General features: G+C 35.4%; 1 protein-coding gene across 1 annotated transcript; it reads right to left on the minus strand.

Moving 5' to 3' along the window:
- Nucleotides 1-1687: 1687 nt before the first annotated feature.
- LOC148028092 (oligopeptide transporter 4-like) lies at nucleotides 1688-25158 on the minus strand. Its single transcript, XM_087688995.1, has 8 exons — nucleotides 24623-25158; nucleotides 23425-23501; nucleotides 23130-23325; nucleotides 5316-5413; nucleotides 4414-4977; nucleotides 3998-4256; nucleotides 3651-3833; nucleotides 1688-2308 (listed from the first exon to the last, which is right to left on the minus strand). The coding sequence occupies exons 1-8, from the start codon at nucleotides 24962-24964 to the stop codon at nucleotides 1688-1690; spliced, it is 2340 nt and encodes a 779-aa protein (XP_087545121.1). The 5' UTR covers nucleotides 24965-25158.
- Between the last annotated feature and the right edge of the window lie 1410 nt (nucleotides 25159-26568).

A 26568-nucleotide genomic window follows, 5' to 3' on the forward strand; every position in this document is an offset into this window, starting at 1 on the left:
GAAGAATTTGACTCAAAATAGGAAAGATTTGGTTGAGATGTGACTAAAATGGAACCAAGACATATGCTCTAATACCAATTGTCAACTAGAAAGGAGAGGCAAGTGTAGGGGAGAGAGAAAAGAGGAGAGAAAAAAACTAGAATGAGGTGAGAAAGAACTAGAGAGGGGTGGAAGAGAGAAATAAAAGAGGAGAGAAAAAGACTAGATTGAGAGAAAGAAGCCATGAAACTTGCAAGAAGATAGAGAGATGAAGAGATAGTTTGATTATTCTTGAATGATGAAAAAAATACAAGTCACTTATACATCCCTAATGATTAGTCAATGTGACATAGTATTTTATTTTCCCAAATTATTAAATCTTTCCAATCTTACATTCCTAATGATAAGTTAATATATGGTATTCTTTCTTGCATTAAGTAGAGTTTTGGGGGAAAGAGGGCACTACAGAAAATGATTCTCAAAACTATCAATGGTATATACTTTGCCACTTAGTCTTTTTGATTGTTCTCAATCTCAAAATGGACCTAAGAATCCGTAAGAAAGGTGTGAGGACCTGGACTAGTATTTATGATTCCTATGTATTGGGTTTTTTTCTTTTTGGATATAATATATGATAAGTTTGGGCTCTTCTTTGTTAGGTGTAGAATGGGACTCAGATTTTTGACTATCTATATCCAATGCATTTGGGATGATCATAATAAACTTTTTTTAAAATGGCCTCTTGATTTTTACTATAAACATTGGTTTTAGGTTCTCTCTTGGTTTGACATGTTCATAGGCTAGGTGTTGAAATTGTTTAGGAAATACAACTATTAGGGAAGCCTCACATGTGTTTGTTTTAGTGTAAGAGCTGTTGCTACCTAAGATGTTCTACATGTAGTTTTGGGATGTAAAAATTTTCATTTCATAATATAAGTTCTTGTTTCATGTTGTCAAAACTATTCTTTTGTGTGAATAGAAATTGCAATGAGTGGGTGAATCTGATATGTTGTGTTGGCAACATATATAAAACTACTCTTGATTCTTCAGCAATTGACTTATAATAGTAAAATTTCCACTTATAGTGATTGCATTATTAAGATTCAATATATGGAGAAATATTGCAACGAATGAGTGAATCCATTGTATTGTGTCAACATTATAACCCTAATCTTTGTTATTTTCTATTCCCCTTCTACAGTTAATCCCAAAGGAGGTTCTTCACCCATTAAGTTATATAATTAAAATTCTTATTTAGATAAATAGCGATTGCATTTTTAAGACTTAATGTATAAAAATATTAATATTGGCATTATTTTTACACTAATTTGGGATTTGTAAATTTTGAATACTTAGTTGTTCTATCAAATTGATCACATAATACAATTAATTAAGACTTAAAATTTTAAAGGTAGCTTATAAAAGTGAAATCTTTACCATGGTTTGGCTCTTCATTACCAAATAATTCATTTAGTGGAAATAAGGTACTTAATTAGTAGAATCTACAAAAATATCATTTATCTCATTTGGCTATAGTATTCTATTGAAGTAATTAGAAGATAGAGACTTGTGTCACATACTTAAATACTCAAGTACAACCCATTATGGACATGTAAATGTCAAATGCTCATTTTTACGTATTGCTTGTGGTTACATAATCTCTCTTGCTCTCTCTCTCTCTCTCTCTCTCTCTCTCTCTATGTTGATTCTAGTGTATAATTGGACAATAGTCTGAATGGACACCGGGGATAGTGGGACATTGGGCGAGAGGACAATGTTCACCAAGTTTATCATTTCCCCACCAATTTATGTTGATGCCTTGCATTTGCAAGCAAAAGTAAAGAAAAACTCCCATGAAGGCAACACCAGCATCCAAAGCAGTGGACAAAACATAATTGTATCTTTTCCACCATGCTCTTCGATGCTCGAATACAAAATAGTTAAATGTTATGCCCACAAGAATCCAAGAGATTGCATTTACAGTAGATGCAGGTGGCCCAATCATTCCCCTCAACAATATTGGAATGTGGATTAGAGAAATCCATTTCACACTTGGAAATGAAAATTTAAGTGACCATACAATCATTGGTAATAGAGCACCTCCAAGAAAAAACCAATTAAGGCTTGGATATACTCCTTCATTACCAAAGATTCTTCTAGGACCAACTAATCCCCAAATAACCGATGCATCAAAAAAGACATTGTCTCCTGGACATGTCCATGGACTATTACTTGGGAGTGCATTTTGGTCACATATGTTGGGAATAGAATTTAACATCCACCATGCTACACACATATTAATTATTGCTGCAATTGTTGTGCCAATTATCTGCAAAAACATTCAAGTCAGGCATAAGTTTGAAGTGAATCATGACATGATGATGCAAAAATTAGCATACTTTATGTTACTTGCATAGCTAAGGAAGGCTAGTAAAAGAGGAAATTTGCAAAAACTTATAATATTTTAGGAGGAGAGCTATAAGACTAATATGGGGTATATTATTAAGAGTTGTGCAATGTTGCTTTCTAAAATATTCCTATGAATTCAAAAATAATCCAACAATGGAAAACCCTAAAGGTCATCTCCAAGGATGATTCCAATAGGATTACTTTGACATCACATATAAACTTCTTTTGTAGACATATTTCACATGCAAGTCTTGAAACTCTTAACATTTTAAGTTGAACTTCACAAAAAATATAATTTAATGTCTTTTTTCTTGCATAGAGATCCTATAATAGGGTTTTCATGAAAAGCATCATCCAATATTGGGCATTGAATTAGACATTGAGAAGTCTTTAAAATTTTGTAGTTTGCACCAACTTGTGGCCTTTACAATTCATCATAAGTATCAAGGTGTGACCAACATCTTATGATTCTTTTCAATAATTGTATACTATGAAATTGATGTATTGAGGATTTCTAACAAAATATGATTGGAACTAACAAATTTGAATGATTGAGATTTTGTAATTTGTGCCATTCTATGGCCTTTTCTTCACATTTCATCAAAAGTATTTTGTATAGCATGACCGACATCTCTTATCTTTAATAGTGTACTAGAATAATAATGAACCGACATAACAACTTATATGCAAGTCTCCAAGAAACTAGCAAAGTAATGGGTCATGAATTAACAAGTACAAATTTCTACAATAGATCTACTTTTGTTTAAAGCATACCTTGTTTTTATCCCTTTGGGGACAGCCCAACAACAAGTGCACATATAGAGCAAATATATATTAAGGGAAAAAAGAGCAAGTTTTGATGATGTTATAAACTTTCTTCAAGCACATTATCTCTTTTAGGTTATATAAGAGTACCTAATAAGTTCTTGTAACCCTTCCACCAATTAGAGCTTACAATGTAAACCATAATATTCAATTCTAAAGTAAGACAATGCAAGTTTTGAAGAAGTTAGAAACCTTCTTGGGGCACTTAATCAATCCTCACAACTCTTCCATCAATTAAAGCTAACAATGAAAACCAAAAATTTCAACTTCTAAAAGTAATACATGTTCTCTATGAAATATCACTAGATTAAGTAATGGTATTTAGATGCATACATAATACTTGAATTTTTATAGGTAATATTTGAATCATATCTTCTTTCACTCCCATAAAACACAAAGAAAAGGGACTAAAAACTTAATGTGATGGAATTGGTTACCTGCACCATAAACATAGATCTTGGAGGTATTTTCATATAGTGGCCTAGTTTGAAGTCAGATAGAAAGGAAAGTGCTTGAGTCATACTCATGAAGCCATAAACCTTGAAGCATACATTTGCAATTGGTTTTCCAGGTAAAATGTATCCCATTATGTACTCCGTGATTATGTTAAGTCCAGGGGTCTACACATAACACCACAATCTAGGTAAGGGAAACACTTGGAATCATTATCAATGTTCATATTCCATAGATGAATCATGCATTGATACATTTAACATGTAGTGAGCATGTAGTTCATGGTTTTCAAATCTTCATGCCATGGTCAATATGGATAGTATAATTTCACCTGGTTTGTTGTAGCTGTGATGATGCCAAAAGGAAGGGTAAAGCTCCAAGCAAGGATGCAAGCAAGTAATAAACCCCACCATGGAAGCTGTATGGTGCTTTTGAACACTTCACATAGGACAACTGAAATGAGTAGAGACACAAAGAACAAGCCATACCACCACCATTGTGGTATTTCAAGGTAGTTTTGTCTCATTAAGCGAGTGTGGATGTCAAGTTTTGTATCATTGCTTGCAGCCTTTGCATGTTGCCATATTTCCCTACAAAGGGAAAGCAACCAAGTAAAGGTTAATACTAATTGATAAAATTTGTTTTTATTTTGAGAGACAACACAAGATAATGTTTTTCAACAATATTTTTATTTATCTTGTGAAAGAGAATATCCAAAGAAATTAGGGTTATGGTGCTGATGATTACTTTCCATGGAAACAAATAATATGAGTAATAGTAGAAGCAATGGTGGCAAATCCAATCCCATATGCGAGTGCAAAGAAGAGGCTTAAATGAACTTGGCCTTCTTGAGCATATGCTACTTGGTCAATGTCAAAATGATCATTGAGTATGAAGGAGGTATTGTAGGATGATCCGTCCTTGGTGAAGAGCTTATAGGAGTAGATGGGAAATCTTTTTGCATCATATAAGTTGCTCCAATATCCAATCGGCACCACTATGTAGATAAATAAGAAGAAGCCCACTGTAATGTTGCAAATCACAAATAATGGTGACACCAATGGGCTTCCTAAGAACGCACTGATACCTGCCCAATCAAAGCTAAATGATCCAAGCCCTAATCCTCTATAGCCAGATCCAACTTGTTGTAGGCTTATAGAATTTGGAAAAGCCCAACAAACCCATGAGAAAGTTGTTAAGATAGGCATGAAGTAACCCGGTAGTGTATAGTAAACAAAGCTTGCCACCAAACATGTTATGAAGAATTGATTTCGAGATAGACCGGATTGTTTCTCCTTTTCATGTTGTGTCCTATAGCCAAGCTTTAAAAAGTTAATATCACATTCATTGTTATAAATGTGTGTAAGTGCATCAATTTGACATGGGATATTGAGCTTTACTTTACTTGAATCTATACGTGTGATGTAATATTTCTAAAATAAAAGATCATCAAATTATTAATGAAATTAATCTTGAAGATAATGCATTTTTTGTTCTTTTAACATCATTGCAATTTTGAGATATTATTTTTGAATTTAGTTTATTGACAACAAAGATATCATTTTGATAATTAGTAAAACCAAGTATTTATAAGATTATGTAGCCAAGGGTGTATGGCATGAACAATTGCAAGAAATATGTGATATTACCTAAATAATGTAACTTGAGGCAATGTGCCAGGCCACCACATATGTGAAGGATCAACTAGGTAACTTCGAAATAGACCAGCCCAACCATATCCTAACACCTATGTGTGAGGTATGAAATTCAACTCACTTAAAATTCCAATGATGACAATGTAAAATTATGCAATGACAAAGTATAAAAATTATGAAATTCAATTCACTTAAATTGCAATGACAACAATGTAAAAATTATGCAATGACAAAGTATAAAATTTATGAAATTCAATTCACTTAAATTGCAATGACAACAATGTAAACATTATGCAAAGATTCAAGAGAATGCACCAAGGGCATGCTAAAGTTAAACTCTAAATTTTTTTCTACATTATTGAATATCATATACTTTTACAATTTAGTTATTAATATTATATTTCAATGATACCATTTTTTCTTAATTAATGTGTTAAAAAGGGAATTAGTTAAATCCCTTCTTTTGAATCCATGTGCTATAGTGAAACCCCTTACTTAATGTAGACTTCAAAATATTCATACTCATATGGAGTCAAGTAAATTTTAACTTTGAAAAAATTAAACCTATCTCAAAGATTTTAAAATGAAAATGCTTGTCATTGTGGTGCAACTCTGGCTTGATCCATATAGTGTACACACTTAAGAGGCACGTAAAAGTATACACTTGATGATTCTTACCTACATAAGTTTTATGACTGAACTATATAAATCTTTTGTAGACCTTGGAAAAGAATTTAACCCTTGTGTGAAATAGAATTGTTGTATCATTTTTTGTACACCCTAGTTTATATATTTTCTTTCTCTCCCATGTCTTTAAAGAAATGTATGGACTCTTAGCCAAAGAAGTAGAATGCCATCTAGGGAAGTTGTTTTAAAACAATTGTTTAGAAGTACCCTAACAAGGATATATATATATATATATATATATATATAAGGCCAATGTGGCCTATGAGACAAAATCCAAAGTACATTCATGTCTGATGTTATCTCATCAATAAGGTAAATATAAAATTAAAAAATAAGCGGGTGGCCTATGGATCAAGATAACATTAAGAAATCAGAGAGAAATTTCAAATCTTTATTTAAAATACCAACAAATTTTCCATAACAATTGAGCCTTTCCTTTAGTTCATATAATCTTTTTTACCATATTCATTGGATTTCAAATAAATACCTATTCCTTTTGTTTAATGAGGCTTGACCTAAGTAATTATGCTTGAAATTTTTTTGTGTGCTTATCTATTACATCTATTCAAAAAGGAAAAAAGATATATTAGACATTATTAGTTGGAGGACAAGGACTCTATTAGGTATATTTAGTTATATTAATGTAATATCTTTTTTTAAAATTGCTTTCTTGTGGTGAACATGTTATGTAGTCTTGATTTCTTGCACAATCCATTTTCCATTATGCAAGACAACATATTAGTTACATGGAGTAATGTCAAATCTCTCAAGGTCCAAGAGTAGATGAAAGCCTTTTATAACATGTGAAAAATCCCTTATTATTTTTGAAGCTTAGACATATCCCATTTTACATATTTTTATTATTTGAATACTCCTTATGTATCATAAAACTTTCATTTAGAATTTTAAAACCCCTGTACATGTATATCTTTCGAAACTACAAAGTACGAGAAACATAAATTGTTAACTTGACATGCTTGTGGGTATACATCAAACCCCATACCACTTTTGAAGATTAGTTATACCCCAAATTACCTCTTTTTACTATTTTTGATACTCATTATATATTGGAAAACTTTCATTATTGAATTATAAAACCCCTTCTCACACACTTTGGGTATACCTTTTTTTAATGGTGTTAGTCTCACATGCTTATGGGTATAACCAGCCTCTTACTTACTATTTTTTAAGCTTAGTTATAGCCCAATGTACCTATTTTTATCTATTTTAGTACTCATTATAAATAGGAAAACTTTCATTTTTGAATGATAAAACCCCTTCTCTTAGCACCATGAGCTCCTATAAGGGAGCCATCCATACCATCATGAGCTCCTATAAGGGAGCCACCCATACCTGACTTGTGATAATGGGGAATGGGGATTGACAAAAAAGGAAAATATGCTAATAATCCTCATGTTTTGAAAATTTTAGATCCCCTTATGTATGCACATCTTCTGAAACTCCAAGGTACTAAACTTTCTTTTCAATAGTGTTGATATTACATGCTATCCAACATCTACTAAATTAGCTTTTGAAGTGTCAACATCATTAGCTCCTACAATGGAGCCTTATACATGTGACCTATGGTAGTGGAGGATTGTTATTGATGGAGAAAATGCAAAGGCCAATGATACTCCTTACAGGTTTAATACTTTTGTTTTGACATTTCGAAACCATTATGTATGCGTATTTTCAAAGTACTATAAGCACCATTCAATTGACCTTAGATACTTTGAAAATTATTTGGAAGGCTTTAGAAGCACACTTGCATTAGTGCTATATCAACATTTATTATCACATTGCTTATGTTAGTGATGCTTATATCATAATCTAGAAGCTTCCTCTTAACCTCCTCAACTCTAGTATAAATAGAGATCTTGGGCTACAAACCCAAACCCTTTGGTCTTCCCTACACCAATTGTGAGGCTATTGTTAGATAAATCCTCTCTAGTTCTAGTTCAAGCCATGTGAGGCCTCTCTAGTTTTAGTTCAAGCCATGCATCTCTAGTTCTTGTCTTGTCTTGATCTAGTCTTGTATCAAGGTCTTTTCTTGTATCAACCTTGTGTCAATAAATATATTGTTGTGCTTCATCCTTTTGTAATTAAAAAATAAGTTCTTATTCTCCTTCAAGCTATTCTCTTATAATTTGTGAGGTAATAATCCTTATTGTTGCTAGGTTTTTGTTGCAATAATAATAGTTTTGAACGATTCCACATGATCTTGCCCAGGTGTGATGGAAATGGTGATGGAAAGTGTCATTAACACTTTGTAAAAGACTAAAGAAAAGGATTCAAAAACTCTATAAGTAATGCATGATGACAAGAGGAGAAACCCTAAGCTTTGGATTAGCCATGAAAGATATTCAAAATCAACTCTAAGAACTCCAAGAGCAACTATACATTAAGAAGACCTTCCAACATGTTGCATCCACCCTCTCGATTACTAGTCTACCTCAAAAATTTAATAACGGAATAAAATCAAAGTTTAGAGTTTTTTTGCACTAAGTACAATTGCTTATCTTCATACAACATAAGCACTCTCCTAATTATGCTTCTCAAGTGGGCTTATCAACACACTCCTCTTAGGTACAACCCTCTCTTGGTTCACACACTTTCATAAGAAGCAATCTCCTCTACTTTATTATTTTTAAGTTTTTCTTAAGAGTTCTTAGATACCTTTGTAGAGATTGATAGAGTAAGAGTTTTCGAGACCAACACCTGAAGTCTACATTAAGGATCTAAATTGGCATCAGTTTATACATCTACATTTTGACAACTCATTTATGATATTTTGACTTGGCATAAAGATTATTCTATGAGCAAATTGTATTGGGAACTTAATGATGATGTGAAAGATCCTTTGTTAGAAATGCCAAAGGTTCACACATTAAGTGACTTCAATTTTTAAGCGATAGAATGTGATAATTGACTATTTGGAAAATATTATAAGAAGTGCCATGTGGCTTCATTAAGTCTAGATGTCATGACAACAATGACCTCCCAAGGAAGACAAGAAACCAATATGGAGCCTATGCTAATTGATTTGGCCAGATTCAAGCCATTGTCAACTCAAGAAAAGCAATGATGATGCTCTCATGAATTATATTTGTATCATCGAAGACTAGGCATAATGCTTAGATATTGTCCTAATAAGAGACTACAATTATAAAGCTCTATTGTGACCTCATTTTTAGAAAACATGGATACAAGCCACAGTAGGGGGCCATGTGGCTAGATAAAAATCAAGAACTCTTAGAAGGCACCTCCTTATTTCCTAAGACTATGTCATGCTTTATATTATCAATAAGAGTTTAAACACCATATTGACAACTAGATGGTAAAGCACTTTTACACTCTAGAGCCTCTACATGTTTCATGGATGAGAAGTTTGCTAAGTAGCATGGTATCACAATCATGGACAAATCTAGACCAATTCTTTCAAAATCATAGATGGCCATCCTCTTGCTTTAGATATAATGTAAGGTATAAACACATACTATAGAGTAACATTGAAAGACTTTGTATCAAATATAGGGTTCAATATCATATCTTTTCCAAGAAATCCAATAATCATTGGTCTACCTTGACTGAAACTACCACAATCCCAATATCAATTAGAGAACTCAAAAATTTTAACAAAGGCCAATACAATTTACTTAAAGAGAGAATGCAAGACAACAAAGATATTCGTGAGAGTAACCAAGAAAAATCATAGTTTTTTACTATATCCTTCACCAATTGAGCTGATGTTGATTGTAAAAGGTATGCAAGCTTGCCCACTCCAATACTATGATGATCAAGATGTGTTTGAAAAGAAGAAAGTGTTGTAATTTTAGTACTTTCACATGTAATCACAAGCTTCGAGACATGGCTATAGAGGATGGTACACTAGAGTGCTCATGATTGTATGTGAGAAAGAATGTGTATGTGTGTGGAGACTTTGTGGTATACACTTAGATCAAATTATAGATTAAAACGAGCATGAGTATCACATGTGGTTAGTTTTTCATAAGTTACATGAAAAGGGCTTGCATGTTGAGTTGGAAAAGTCCTCCTTTCACTAATAGTAGTGGAATTCCTAGGATATATTGTCTCTCAAAATGGAATCTCAATGGATATAATGGAGAAGGTGAAGACTATTATTGAATTTAAAACACCAAGATAAGTTTGAGATGTGCAATGCTTCTTGGGATTTATAAACTTTTATAGAGACCCATCTAAGCCTTTCTTTTCAGAGACTGATGCATTGAATTTTTCTCTTGCTGCTATCCTTTCCCAAGTTAACGATGATGGATGAGTACATTCAATGGCTTCTCATTTTAGAAAATTTGAAATTGAGAAAGATTCACTATTATAGGTTTTTCTAAAAAGCTCTAAGGTTCTACATCTTTATATATCTCATAATCATTTACCCAACTAATTACAAGGATTTTTTGGTTTAAAAAACATTTTGCCTTACTTTCTAGAGTCTAAAATGAGACTTTTGCTATATTGTTTAAGTCTTACCTCACATGTTTGCTTACAACAACAAAGTAACCTTCTTCACAAGTAGAATTCCAAAACATCCCTAATAAAGACTTCCCTTACATCTTTGAGGAATACTTGTGTGTGATCACGTGACTCTTCCTCACATGTTTACTTACAAAAAATTAACCTTATTCACAACTAGAATTCCAAAAGGTCTTATGGAGAATATCTTAATAGAAGAAACAGTTAAAAGAAATTTGAATGACATAGTTAGAGGTTGTTGAAAAATTCATAAATTACACTCACAAAATCCTTGTACAAGAACCTCAAGCAAGCACCATGAAGACAAAAGTAGTAGTACTCATAAGATTACTCTAACCAAAATAATCAATGTAGCACTAGGACTTCCTAGTGAGGAAACACTCTCTCTAGGAATAGTTTAGTGCTAGCAAACACATTTTCTACTAGGAGTCACCATTTCACAAGAGCATGGTAAAATTCACCATACGTAGAAGAAGGAGAGGAATAAAGAGACCAAAGGGGGAAATGAGGTAGAGAGAAGAGAGTGAGCTCCACAAGCTCACTAAGAGGGGATGAGTGTAGCACATTAGAGACCTCATCTATAAATATTCTGATATTAAGAAATTTCTCCCCCCTTATTTGAATCACGTTCTCGAAGTCCAAATCTAGTTTAGTGAACTTTTTATGTTAGATTTTATTTTGAAAATATGGTCTCAATTGTCTCTTGATGAAGATGTTATAGATATAATAAACAAGTTGCAATTTTAGGTATTAGCTTGTTCTTTAGGTGTGGAGCCTATATTGAGTTGAATGTGTGATTGAACCTTGGTAAGGATCAAGTTATTAAGAGATGGCTAAATGTGTCATTAAGTATGGTTCAAAAATTGGTCATAGTTGTAGACCTTGACTATGGATCTTAATTCTTGTCTTAACTTCTTTAAATAAGGCTTGAGAAATAGTATAGAATGTTCTTTGTGATTCCTATAGTAGGGTGGCAAGAAAAATATTTGAAACTCTAATCCTTGACCATAAGTTAAGAATAATGTTGGCATAGGTGTTGAGATGCTAGGAAGAAGACAATCAATGTTTCCTTAGGTGGTGGAAAGGATCTAATAATATGCATAATTCTAGAATGCTACAATGTGGCTTTTGCTATATGAGCCAAAGAAAAGGCACCTAACTTTGAGGAAGCATTTTGGGTATGATATCTTGAGACAAATCCAACATGGCTCTTTTAGGACTTGATAGGATCAATGAGGCTTTTTATATTCTTAATGTAGAGTATTCATTTGGTGAACCAAATCATCAAGAAGAGAAAGATCAATGGCCAACTACTATTGAAGTCAAGCATAGCCAACTTGTCAAATTTCATGTAAATTTGATTGGTAAACTTTTGAGTAAGAGGAGAGACGATTGTGATGATAATAGACCTAACTTAACATTGATGCCTAGTTGAAGGTTATGGAAAAATAAATCTTATAGACTTGGTGAGAAACCTCATCCTTTAGGGAAAACTCCCTTTTTTGGGATTCTGGTTGGTCTTGTATTGTTCCTTTTGTGTAGTTAACTATATACCAGATACCCATAGATAAGGGATTGCTCTTTTGCCTTCATTCTCAAAGAGAAAGAGCAATATGACCATAGGCCTCAAATAAAATTCTGATAGTCTATATCTTTGTATCGCAAGAATGGTATTCACCTAATTCATCTTATAAAATTTTGGTTTTAAAAAGACTCCTCATTATCTAAAGTCTACATTGAAACATTTACCACATTTTCTATAACATTAAATATAGATAAACTCATATAACATAGATAGACTATTGTTCTTAAAGTTATCCATGAACCATGAATGGTAAATATGTAATGCCACCATGTAATCTTGTAAGGCCTTGATATGTATATTTTTGTTCCCCAAAAATAAATAAATCATTACACCTAGGAGTTCTCAACCAAGCTCATTTCCCCCACTACATAACCTTAGGGCATATCAAGAGTAGGACATCATGGGTTTGCTCAAATGACCTATCATCTTGAGGATTGTACTACACCAATTACTTATCACTAACTAGGTGATATCATAGGGCTTGCTCAAATGACCTCTCATTGTGAGGATTGCACTTGGACTACACTTATCACTTGTCACAAACTAGGTCCTCAAGTCTAGGACAATGCTTTAGGCTTGTTTGACCCATCTTTCAATTGTACTTGCACAATATACATATTCCATAGTGAGGTAGGTACATCCTTAGGGATAGTACAACAAGTTATAGGTTTGCTAGAAAGCTTGTGGAGAAGAACCTATCAACATCAGTGGCCTACACTTCTTCCCATTACATATTTTTACTCCTTTACTAATTCTCCACAACGTTCACATCTACCACCAACTACTACTTCATTGGTGGATGTGATTACCAATTGCTCTTCAAAATACTAGTAGCAGTAACCTTGTCTTCACTGGAGTATTTCTCTCTATATCAATAACCACCACTCCAGCAAAACCACTTTATCATCAGTCCTTCTCGCATCTCATTATCAGATGATTTTTTGTATATACCATGAAAGCATTTGATAAGTCATATACTAAATTCTTCCATGATTTACATGCAAGATAGTAAAAGGTAGGATTTTGCTAATCTCCTCATGCCAATTACTGGCCAATGCATGAAAGGATAGATGATGAGCATGCCAACATTGAGATTAGGTGGAATGCCCAAGTTCAATCACATAAGTCAGGAAGAGGAAGTTTGTGTGCATATGGTCTAAGTTAATGAAGTGAGTGACTTGTTTTAAGGCTTCTCATGCAAAAACTTTAGGGAACTGGAAAAATAGAAAAAAGGTGGAGAAAAGAAAACAAGGGTAGCAATAGGAAAAAAATGTGTTGAAGTTTTTGAGTTCTTAAGGAGGCCACCATAGCTCATGAGAAAGCTAAAGCAAGAGACAAACTCAATGGGAGTGGACCCAATGACATCCTGGGAGTTTTTTGATGCTTAGAAGTTGGATATTGGATAGTGTATGCTACTGTAATAAAAATAACCAATGGGATATTTGGTGTCATAAAGCATTCATAGGGTGATTATAAGTCTTTTATTGCATCTCCTTTATGTATATGATGCTCCACTGCTATTGGATCATTGCTAGAATAAGAATCCATGGTTTTATGAAGGATGCTTGCATTTATATTGCTAGTAAGGCATCTAATGTAACAAAGGTTTCTCAAGGTGTTTCAAGGCCTATAGAGGCATCTCCTTCATGCATCCGCCGGTGCTTTGGGGATGACAGAACGATGTTAGAATAAGAGTACATGGTTTTATGAAGATTTGGAACAACATAGGGATTCTTTTTCTTTGTAATAATAAAAATATCATAACAAGGCTGAAGCACTAATTTAGTCCCAATACAGGATTTTAGCAAGGTCTAATGTATCTAAAGCTTGGTACGTAATATACCCAATTGATAGGGGATGCCATACATGACATTGTTTGATAGATTATGCATAGTTTTGGAGCCAAAATCATTTGAGTAAGCTTGTGTAATGTAGGGTTATGTTAGTGAATAGTGTGCTATTTGAGTCAAAGTCTTAGAGCTTGGGTTGTGTTCTTGTATTTGACTACATGAAGTGATTGTATTTAACAAAATCAATCATACAAAGATTGAATCAAAGGATTTTTTTGAGAGCTCCTATCTTGGTGTTTTGTGTCTGAACTTGATTCCGTTCCTCTCTTTTCTTATTCTTTTTGGTATTAATCCCTATATCCTTCTTTTCATAACCCGTGTGGTTAAGGCCTTAAAGAGTACACGCTCCACTATTGGTGAACCCGATGCGAAGGCTATCGAAAGGTTGTAGGATGGGAGACCATGCACATGGTACTCTTGGTTTAGGATTTATAGAGTTTTTGCAGAATTATAACATACATGAGTTGAAAAAGAACATTATTAAGACTTTGCAAAGTGTAGTTGTGGAGTTGAAAAAATTGGAATGTTTCACTATACCTAAAGGTTTAAGCCGAGAAATTCGAATGGGAACATGTACCTATAGATGAGATGAAACTATATTTTTATAAGGTTGTGGTTCTTGAAATTTTCATATGGATAAATAAAAATCATGTAAGCCATGGGTATTCTTGGCCTGCTTTTAAGTGAGCCTTAAAGAATAAATATTTTATTGATGATACAAACATGGTTAGAAAGATGACTTTTTTGGAATGGGTTGCAAAGCCTACAAAGGGGCATACTACTCCTAAGTTGTTGAGGGCGTTTGAGAAGTGTTATGATCGATTGGATGTTGTTGACCAATTGTCTTTGGAAACAAAAAAGATTATCTTATTCTTGTAGATATTAGACATACAATTGCAATGTGAGTTAGAAAAGCTTTTGGAAGATGATATTGCAGTGTAGGAGTTGAAACTAATTGGACAAATGTACAAGCCACAGTGAAAAAGTTAGTCAAAAGGTAGAAAAGAAAGGAATTGCTAATTACACCTCGTATTGTTTGCTGACTAAGCTCGTATTGTTACCAATCCTTTGTTGCTGACTAGAAAAGAAAGGAATTGCTAATTACACCTCGTATTGTTACTATTCCTTTGTTGCTAACTAAGCTCGTTATTAGGGTTGATCATGTTACTAAGAAAGAGCTTGTTTTCAGATAGTCGTTGACTGTTGCTTCATCTAGAGATGATGTTATTGAGAAGATAACAAAATATTTATATGACTTGTATCTTAAGTATGTAGAGTTTGAAAAATCAGGTGGTTCATTAGGTTTTAAGGCACCTAGGGGGAGGGCTTTGTCAAACAATCTATGTTGTGTGATAGCTCAAAGCATGAGCGATGAGATTGTGAGTTGTATTGTAAAGCTTTAGATTGTAAGCTAATTTATTAGAAAAATAATAAAAATCATGCACAAGAAATGAGTATCCCTCTTGCCTTGAATTTTCAAAAGGGAGGTATGCAAAAATTGGTGAAAGATTCGGTTGTCAAGAATGAAGTTTTAGCAGTCCATGCATCTACTTTTAGTTTACAGATAGACAAAATCCCTACTGATGTTGTTGCTATTTCAAAATTTGATGTATGGTCATTGTCAAGATTATGGGAGAGAAGGAAGGAGTCTCACTTGTAGCTTTCTTGCTTGCACAATGGGGGAATACACACAAAGGTGGAGGCTGAAAACAGTTTTTTCTCTTCTTAGTTGTGTAAGCCAAAAGAACTCTAGTACATAGAAATAGAAGAACCCTATATATATGGGTCTCAAACCAAACTCAACTAACTAAGGTGGCATACTAACTGAGCCACGAACTAGAGTAGATAAGGATAGCTGTCATATAGCTATTATTCATGGGCGGTGTACCAACCGCATCTGCAACTGACAAGTCGGTGACATAAATGCACAATGGTCACCCTGGCATATCACGAGTGGAGCTCGATATCTCAACAGTCATGAGCTTTAAATTTTGCAAAATGAGAAAAACATCTATGGTTGATCTATTATGGGCAAAACATAGGGAGTAAAACATGTTGGGATACTTTGATGGATCCCTTTAGAGAATATGCATACTTGGCTAAAGTCTTGAGGAGGTTAATAATTAATATATGTATGTATCACATGGGTTTAACATAAGGGGTTTTTAAAATATCATTTTTACACATTTTTTACATACAAAAGGGTCCCATGTAAAGGGCCCACTTACAAATTAAATAGAAATGGGTTATGTTTTCTTAACGAAAAATTCACAGATAAGGATATTTATAAATAGGCCTTGAATGCACGTGATATAGAGGGTATACATATGGTGAATTTCCTAAGGCTGATTTTTGAAAAAGCCAATCCTAAGCATGTAGTGGAAGATGTAGTGCAAGAAAAGAGATAATATGAGAAAAAGAAATGCAATCAACATATAGCTGTAAATTGCAGTTTGACATAGAAACTACCACAAACATAAAGAAATTGCTTGAGGAGAGAGTCTTAAATAGTAGGGTTGAGTTTACACTTGGTGAAGTTCTTGGAATCACCAAGCATGATTTCCAAGATGAAATAATAGACATCATTAAGAGAAAAATATAGATTATTAGGGAAACCAATTGATCTTTGTTTAGCAAGTTGATGAGAATTTGGATTCGCAAAGAATTCACGTAGAGTGTGCTAACAATCCCATCGTTCTTTGGAAGCAAGTTGATTATGAGTGAAAAAGAGGAAATATTGGCTAACAGTGTCCTAATAAATAGCAATGCTCAAATATGAGTCATGCAACATCAAACACATGATGATGGTGATGCTTACTTTATTCCTAGCAACTATTATTCTCGTACACTTTGGGCAAGGGCTACGATGGAGACTATAGTAAAGATTGGTGAGTTGGAAACTCCATGTATTATATTATTGAAACATGGGTCTGAGATCAATGTTATGTCACAAAGCCTATAAGAAAATGGTGGTTGCCCAATTTGATGTAGATCTTGGATGGAGAATGAAGGCAAAAAAAAACTTGTTTGGGAATTTGTATACTGCATGTCTGAATGTTCGGGTTATCATAGAGGATGTCCAAGATGATCAACATTTCTTTATATAGGATACTAGTAGTTATCCAGTGATTTTCAGGCAGCCATACATTGTGCAAACTAGGATAGAAACAAAAGTACTTGATGATGGGTCATCATATGCTCATGTAAGGAGTAGATGGAAGGAAGGAAGTTTAGTTTTTGACATCCACGCAATTGAGATATGCTCATGTAAAGAGTAGATGGAAGGAAGGAAGTTTAGTTTTTGACAGTGATTCTCAATCATCCACACAATTGAGATATGCTCAAAGATCATCCTAATCCATGAAATGTCAAGGAATTCAATAGTTTTTAGATGGAATTGCCATAAGGGAAGTCTATGGTAGTATTGCTTGCACAAATATCTTGCCTTCTAGTAAAGAGGAAACTATTTTTGTTGCTACCTTTTATGTTTAAACATCAAGTAGTTTTGGGCTATTTACGAGAATTGACAACATGAATAGGGCTTTAAAAAAATATGTTAAGAGGGATGAAAAAGTTCTAAAAATGCATGAGGTTTTAGTTGTAGATGATTGCATTGTGGGCCTGTTTGAGGGGCTAAATTTTACTAACATCATGGCTAAAATTTCAATAGCTTTACAAGTTGAAAATGAGATTGAAAACATCATACTTTCAGTAATTTCTTTGTAGATGTATGAGGTTATAGCATTGTTTGCTCAGTAGAAAGGGTTGTGAGTAAAAGAATGGGCCGATGTGATTGCAGAAACAAAATATAAGATAGTTGATAAGTGAGTTAAGCTAGTTGGTTTGCCATTGCCATTAGATAGTGAGGGTATGCATGAGCAAGTGTTAAGATAGCCAAGCTTCCGTGATTGAAGAATAAAGAGCATAAATTTACACTTGAAACATTAAAGGAATTGAAAATAGGTGGAGAGGCATTTCTCTTGCATACTAAATGGGAATGATTCATGCAAATGTTGGCTAAACATGGGAAGGCATTTGCATTTCAACTAATGGAAATAAGCTTGTATGGACCTGAATATTGTGTCTCCAATGGTGATTTTCATAATGCCACATGTACCATGGAGTTTGAGGCCCATTCGAGTACCTAGAGCTTAATTTCCTAAGTCGATGGAACTCTAAGATACGCAGATATTGGAACCATCTTCAACTCCATACTCTAATTTTTGGTTTGTTGTACCCAAGAAAAATGGAGCATTGAGGTTCATTCAAGTATGTAGCCTATGAATAAAGTGATAATAAGAAATGTGGTTTTAGGTTTAGTAGTAGACAAATTTTGCAGAGGCTTTCATAGGTAGAGCAATTTATTCTTTGGGTGACTTATACTCTAGCTCCGATCAATTTCAACTAGCTATTGAAAATAGGGATATCATGACAATGAAGACACCCTTATGATTAGTACAGATGTGTACTCTTCCATAGAGTGTGACAACCTCAGTTGCACACATGATGAACACAATGAACAAGGTGCTTAGGGATTCTATTCCATAGCTTAGTATGCCCTCCTTGGATGATGTTGGGGTAAAGGGATGTTCAGTGGATGAGAGGAATGATGAGTTGGATGCTCATGGGTGTAGACAATTTTTTGAGACCACATTAGTGATTGTGAAAAGATCTTGGTTTGTTTGAAAGAGGTACACTTAACTCTTTCAAGCTAGAAGTTAATTTTTGGGGTTGAGGAGATGTTGATTATAGGGCCATATATGTGGGCCTTATGGGAGAAAGCCATCGCTAGCGAAGATAGATGGGACTAACAAAATGTAGGATGTGTGTATTAGTATATTAGAAGTTTGAAGATTCTTGAAAGCATGTGTGTTCTATCTAATATGTATTCCTCATTTTGCACATGTAGCTAATTCTCTTTATCAATTGTTGAGGAAAGGTCAAAGATTCTATTGGGAGAGAAAGCGCACGAAGGCTATGAAGAAATTGAAGAGGCTCTTGAAATTTGCACCAACTTTAAGGAAAGTTGATTACTCAAAAGGAAAACCAATAATCATCACACTAGATACAAGCCCAGTTGGAATTGGATAGGGAATTGGGGACACAATGATGACAAGGGATAGATATATGCTATTAGGTTTGGTGTCAAAGTACTAGATAAATGGTAGTGACGATATCCTCACATGAAAAGATAGCTTGGAGGGTTGTTATAGCCCTTAAATATGATAAGAAATATTTTATGGGTGCTTATGTGGTCATTGAGACTGATTGCTTGCCACTATTGGGTATGACTTCTACCTATGCCTTACCACCAGTGCCATGTTACAATACATAAAATCATTGAGTCTTGAATTTTAAAATATTAAGGAGAAATAATCTAATAGTAGACATGTTGTCAAGAGCATGATATGAAGACGAAAATGACATGATGGATGAGGAAGGGAGAGATGTGTTTCTTACTAAAAATGATAAAATTACTACTAAAGTTGAAGTGGTAGCTGTTGTAATAGTTGTTGTAATAGCAAGTACAACTATAATTAATTCAATGACATCATTAAATGCAATAGGTACAGTGGTTGAAATCACTAGAAAAAGTACTATAGTAGTAAACTTAGCCATACATAATGTTAGTACAACAATTAATCCAACTTGGATAGCAAAAGAGAAGGCATTTTGGATTCTATGCAAGTACTGTAGAGGTGTTTTTTGAAGACTCATATACTGATGACTTGTTGAAAATTAGGAAATATCTTTGCACTCTAAAAAAGAGGTAATAATGGATAGAAGAGGATTCCAAGAGGATAAAGAGGAAGGCACATGGTTTTTCTTGAAAGACGTGTTATTTATGAAAACAAGCTAAGAAGGATCGTCTCCATTGTATGTTCTTGATAGAGCTACACAAGTGCATGCTATTCGGTAGTTTCATGAAAGCTTGTGGGTTAGTCATAGGGGTGTGTGGGATACATTTCAAAATATCAAAGAGAGATATTGATGGTAGGATGTGTATAAAGGCATGCTCACTTTGTGGAAGCTTGTGCTACATGTTAGATGTATTTAGTTCATTTCTCTTGGAAGAGATCATTGGGGATTAAGCTTGCTCTAACTTTAGCTTATAATCTAGAGGGCAATGGTAAAAGTGAGAGATGTCATCGAAGCCCATTATGCTCATAGAGGAGGTGGTAGCTACATGGAGTATATTGTTGTAGAAAGAAGAGTCATGAAAAGAAGAAATACTAGTATTGCGTATCGGATAGCTAGAAAGAAGGACAGAGGACATTGAGGCAGTAGTGGCAAATTTGAGGGTAGCAAGGCTTAAGAATAAGAAAAGGTTTGATAGGAGGCATAAACTCAAACCAAGAGCCATACAGGAGGGAGATTGGGTGCCAATTTATTTTAGTAGTTTGGAGAATCAGAATAGTGCTCTTAGAAAAGTTTGAAAGTGGTATTTTGCTCCCTATGCGGTAAAACTATCATAAAACAATGCTACCTATTCACTCAGTCAATGGGATGGGACATTATTGAATATTTGTATAGCTCGAAAGCAGATCAAGATCTTTAAGAGACCAGAGTCTACTACATACGAGCTACATGAGCTGGATACAAGTATTACACATGATAGTGTGGACAAGGAGGAAGAAGAGGACATGTTGATGGATGGTGAAGGCTCTAAATCTACAAGTGATTTAGACTCTGGCACATGTCCAAGGATGTGTAGTTTTGGAGAGGGAAGATATCAAAGGATGTTTTGTTTATGTCATAAAAGCATCTGACAAGTCATATATTAAAATATTCCACGATTTACATGTGGGATAATAAAAGGTAGGATTTGCTAGTCATTTTCTCACTGCAATTAGTTGCCAATGCATGAAAAAAATAGGTAGGTGGTGAGCATGCCAATGTCATTTTTAGGTGGAATTTCCGAATTGAGTCACACAAGTCAAGAAGAGAAAGTTTGTCTACATATAGCATAAGTTAATGAAGTGAATGACTTATTTTAAGGCTTCTCATGCAAAAAATTTAGGGAATGTGATGTTGGAAAAAGAGAAAAAAACTGAGGAAAATAAAACAAGTGTAGTAGCGAAAAGAAAACATGACTAAGTTTTGGAGCTCTTGGAGAGGTCACCATAGCTCATGGGAGAGCTAAAATAAGAGAGAAGCTCAATTGGGAGTGGACCCAATGATATCCTAGGAGTTGCTTGATGCTTAGAAGTTTGAACTTGGGTAGTGTATGTTATTCTAATAATAGTAAAACCAACAAGGTATCTACTATCATAAAGTATTTATATGGTGATTCTAAGTCTTCCAAGGTATCTCCTTTATGTATATGATACTCTACTACTGTTAGATCTTTGCTAGAATAAGAATCCATGATTTTATAGAGGATTGGAGGAGCAAAGGCTCACATTTTTACTCCTATAATAATAGTAATCAGTAGGACATATGCTGTAATAAAGGTTTCTTAGGACAGTTTCAAGGTCTTTACAGGCATCTCCTTCATGTATCTAGTGTTGTGGCAATGATAGAACACTATTAGAGTCAAAGTACATGGTTTTATGAAGATTTAGGACAACACAAGGACTTTTTTTAAAATTGTAATAAAACTATCATAAAAAGGTTGAAGCCCTAATTTAGTCCACATATAGGGTTTTAGCAAGTTTTAATGTATATTTAAGCTCGGCAGTATGTCCGATTGATAGGGGTTGCCATATATGACAATGTTTGATAGTTTATGTGGAATTTTGGAGTGAAAATCATTTGAGAAAGACTATGTAGTGTAGGGTTATGTCAGTGAACCAGGTGCTCTTTGAGTCAAAGTCTTAGAGCTTGGGTTATGTGCTTGTATTTGAGTGCATAGAATGATTGTATCTGACAAATTCTGTCATACAAAGATTGAGTCAAAGGATTTTTTGAGGGTTCCTATCTTGATGCTTTGTATCTGAACTTGATTCTGTTCCTCTCTTTTCTTATCCTTTTTGGTCTTAATTTTTGTACTCTTCTTGTCATAACCCTCATGGTTAAGGCCTTAGACAATATATGCTCTGACATCGTGTCTTTAGTGCAAACTACAACTTGATACCGTGGACATGAGTACCACGAGATTTGCACTTATTTAAAGCATGTAAGAGGTGATTGCAAGGATGTAGAGTTACAACCTTTGGAGCATCACATGGATCCTTGAACTATCTTCGATTTTGGACTACAATGAAAGTGGTGAGTTGTAAGTTCACTACATCTTGATATTTTTGTGTTGCATTTGTTGCTTTTGAGGTTTGAAGAGTGAGTGTATGCTTGGGTTCAGAGGAATATGAGGTAGCTAGATGACTAGTGGATGACTAATGTGCTTCAAACTCTTGAAAATAATAAGGGTCTATCCATTGTCCTGATTGTTACATGTGAAGCCTAACAATCAAGCTCTTTCAAATTCTCAAATTTCCTCCATATGAGAATGCATTTATGCATCTCTATTGAATCAAACCCCTCAATTATTGAGTGAGCTATTGAGCAAATGTCCACATTTTTCGTCTCACCCTTGATGCTACAAATTGATCTTACAAAAAGATATCTTGATTTACTCCTGGCCCAAAATCAATCCCTAGCCACATTGCACAAATTCCATAATGGTTCGAACGAGACCATTTGCAAATTCTCACAAGAAGTTTTTGACATTTTCTCATGTGAGAAAATGAGCTATTATTTACTAATTTTTCTCCGTCGGGTTCAACAACATAAGCCTCTAACTTCAAGGAGGCAATGCAACCTAGCTACGTGTGGTGTTGTAGCCCCCTACCCCTACCCCTAATGGCACCATAGCTAGCTACGCAATCCCTCCCTCGCAAATGCTTATGCTATTGTCATGAGAATTATAGTGGGAACTTGTCTAAAACTTCTTGTGTCCCTTGAGGTAAAGACATATTTATATTGCACAGGCGGAAAGATCTGGGTCAAATGCCATGTAAGAGCTAGCACGACCACCAGCTGCACAATCACTTAAGAAATTTTGGTACAGAGTTATTCTAATTGGCGGAGTCTATTAATCAAGGCCGTTCTTAACTGTGTGATGGGTGGCGGAGTTAGAGGAAGAGAGATAGAAAGGAGGACTGGGTTTCTGCCAGAGCAACGTTGGGTGTTCTTTGATCAGCACTCTACAATATGAAGTGATGTGAAGGTATGTAATACCTGGGTGGAGATGATGAGGAGCAAGCCGGCAAGGAAGGGGAATTGGCGCTTGTAGAGGGCCTTGACGATGTTCACCACCGTGACGGCGTACGCCGAGCCTCCCCCAAAATCTGCCCCCGCGTTGGCGAAGATGCAGATCAGCACGTGCTCCTTCATGTTGAAGGGCCCTGGGTTCAGGGAGAACCAGACGTCCTCCTCATCGCCGTCGTGGCCGTCAGCTAATTCGCTCCCGTCATCCTTGACGGCGCCGCTGCCGGCGGCGGCGGCTTTCGCGGCCTTCCTCTTCGTCCTCTTGCTGAGAAAAGAAGGGAGGCGCAGCTTGTAGTTGGGAAGGGTGGCCGCCATGAGGCGGCCGATTGGGAGCGACACCACCTGGCACAAAGAGTGCACAGTCAGTTTTTTTTAAAAAATAAATTATTTTTACTTTTAATTTTCTGATGAGAAAGGCTAGACAGATGCCTCGAGGGTGTAACCTAAGGTTTGAACTTACGCATCCACTCACTCAAATCACATGAGCTACAACCTTACCTGCGAATTTGGTTGTCCACTTTGTTGTACACACGAGGGTCACAAAGAAAAAATTATGGCAGGTTTAATCAATAGTGTGTTTTGGGTTTGACGTTGGAAAATTTTCCTATACACAATTTGTGCAAATTGGAGACATTGCACAAGGGCCATAACAATCACAAGGCCACAAGTGGAAGTCTAACTTTGGTCATGTGAAATTTACAACTTTTCGGTTCCAAAAATATTGCAAAAAATATTGAAGATCCAATTCTAAGTCCGGAAAATGTACCACATACAAGATTATAATTCAGTAGACATACCATATATAGAACTATTCTTCATTATGATTAATGGGTGAAAGAGAACTTGTTTCCCATTCAAAGAAAGAGAAAACAAATGCAATGTCTACCCTTGTTAATGATTAATGGGTGAAAAAGAACATGTTTCCCATTCAAAGAAAGAGAAAACAAATGCAATGTCTACCCTTGTTAATGCAAGAAACATCCTATTAAATAACTTGTGATCCTAAGAGATATTTATTGCATAGATCAAAAGGCTGGTATAACTATACAAAAGATGCGATAAAATAATTGTGTATGGTTGATCAACATCACGCGATACGAGTCGACGTCCAAGATAGGGATCACACTCCTTTTGGGGGAACTCTATTGGGATGGGGCATTTTACAAGGTGAGGGTTAGGGTGATCCTTTCTAAGTCTCAGGTTACCTAGGCCCCTAAACGAGGTATTTAGTTTCTATCCTCGTCAAAGTAATGCAAGCCTCCCCGGAGCTATCAACTAAAGGGAGTTGAAAAAAATAGACTAGTTTGATGAAACTAGAGGCGAGTTTTGCACGACCTGATCATGCGTACCCTAACTCACAAAACAAAAAATCAACATCCCACATGTAATCCTAATACAATAGTGTCCCCAACCTTTGATCAAGATCCATGGTGTAACCTTTGAGGTGGATGCATGGAATTAACCTGGATGGTGATCATGCTGATGGTGATGGACTGGGCGCGGTAGGAGAAGAACTGGTTGAGGAAGGAGAGGAGGACGCAGGAGACCAGGCCGAGGCTCCACATGCGGAATGTCCACACGGGCAGGGAGGGATCGTCCTCCCGGGACACCGTCAGCCGCACCTGCTCTATGGCCACATGATCGTCATCTGCATCGCCATCATCATGATTATCGCCTAATCTCTCTGGTGATAACTTAATCGACTCCATTGATAGTCTTTTTATCGACTGCCCAGCTTCTGCTTCCTTCCTTGTCTGATCAGCCTCCTTCTCATAATCGCCTATCGCCAGCGCAGACTCTCCCATGACCACTGATACTTATCAATCAATCAATCTGCCTATACCTATCTATCTCTATCTATCACCCGATAATCTGCTGCACCCCGTCTGTCACCAGCCTTGCTGACAGAGCAGGCCGTCTGTCAATCAATCGTCCACGCATGCCGCCACCTTCTCTTTTATAATATGATACTAACACAACCATGATCAGCTCGCTTCTCTCAATCAATCGTCCACAGTCTCTGTCCTTCTATCGCTATATCAATTTTCCACCCATGCCACCACCTTCTCTTTATATCACAATGCAATATGATACCAACAGTACAAACATGATCTCGCTTCTCATGAATTACCTAGAGCCCTGCAGGCGGCCTGGTCCCTCTACCGTTCAGCTCTTTCTGATGAACTTATACAATTGTTAAACGACGGCCGTCTTTAACCCACTCAGCCTCACGCCTGTCTGGACCGCTCCCATCGATCAGGATACGGTCCATGTGTCAGTCGGCCTGCTCCTTTGTCCCGTTATATCGTCAACCTTTAGTGCTAGATCCTTTCCCATGCAAAAGCACAAAAGCTAGACAGGTTAACATTACGAGTAAACCTTTAGAACAAGGAATCTCAATCTCATAAGAGCCCCTTCCCAAAGACGGTAGGCCAAAGGGGGACCCCTCTTAGTTATTTGTCCCACATTAAGGGCCCACCTGATTCCAATCAGTGTGCGAGACCCAAGTAGGTTGGCTACACACTAATCTCGACCCATGTATCTCAATGTTAAGTGCTCCTTTTGTCCAATACCCTTTGTACACACAAACATAAGGCATCCATAATGTTACATGGATGTTCTTTGGGGTCATCCATAGGCCTGCCTAATCTTTTACATGTCAAATGTGTCAAGTTTTCTAGGTGTAACATTCCTTTTACTTTTTTCTCTCTTGCTTTTTACTAATTTATAGTCACCTTTACTTTTGAATACAAGTTGAGACTAAACATGTGCTAGCACTCTTAACACACTACAAAGCGACTCCACACCTTCTATGTCACTATCTTTATGAGATAGATTCTAGAACCAAAGAAGATGCCAACTTTCAACTCTCCTCATTAAAGCATGCCATTCTTGCCAAGAGCACAAATATGCTAGAATACAAATGCATTGCAAGTTTCAACTATGCTCAATAGTAAAGCATGTTCTTTTTGCCAAGAGCACAACTTTGTTTATTGTAATCATCCCTATTCACATTTAAGCTCACATGACAAGAGTTCCAATGAATAGAATATTGTTTCCCACTTATGTCCCTACACTATTCTTCATTACTTTGTGCCATTATATTTTTGGGGGTAAGTTATCAATCATATACCTAAGCAAAAAACTTCCAAGTATTTAATACTCTATATTACATGTACTAAGTCTCAAAAGTGTTCATTTTCATCATTTCAAAATAGTAACTAGATGTTAACATCTTGGGTAGGCTAAGGTCAAGAACTTTCAATGGAAGATATACATGATTTAGCTAAGATATATCCATAATGTAATTTCTTTGCATACAACAAAACGCGACTTGACATGTAATTTCTTCATAACTATTCTCAAAATATTTGATTGAACAATGTAATTTCTTCACAAGTATTCTCCA

The sequence above is a fragment of the Lygodium microphyllum genome, chromosome 12 (assembly GCF_053477565.2).
Source record: "Lygodium microphyllum isolate KBCC chromosome 12, Lygodium_microphyllum_v1.1.10, whole genome shotgun sequence".
NCBI classification, from domain to species: Eukaryota; Viridiplantae; Streptophyta; class Polypodiopsida; order Schizaeales; family Lygodiaceae; genus Lygodium; species Lygodium microphyllum.

Coding starts and splice junctions, on each gene's coding strand:
- LOC148028092 (XM_087688995.1), bottom strand. CDS start 24,964: ATGGGAGAGTCTGCGCTGGCGATAGGCGATTATGAGAAGGAGGCTGAT. Junction 23,502..24,622: donor TCAGCATGATCACCATCCAG/GTTAATTCCATG, acceptor TCTTTGTGCCAG/GTGGTGTCGCTCCCAATCGG. Junction 4,978..5,315: donor CCTCAAGTTACATTATTTAG/GTAATATCACAT, acceptor GCTTGGCTATAG/GACACAACATGAAAAGGAGA.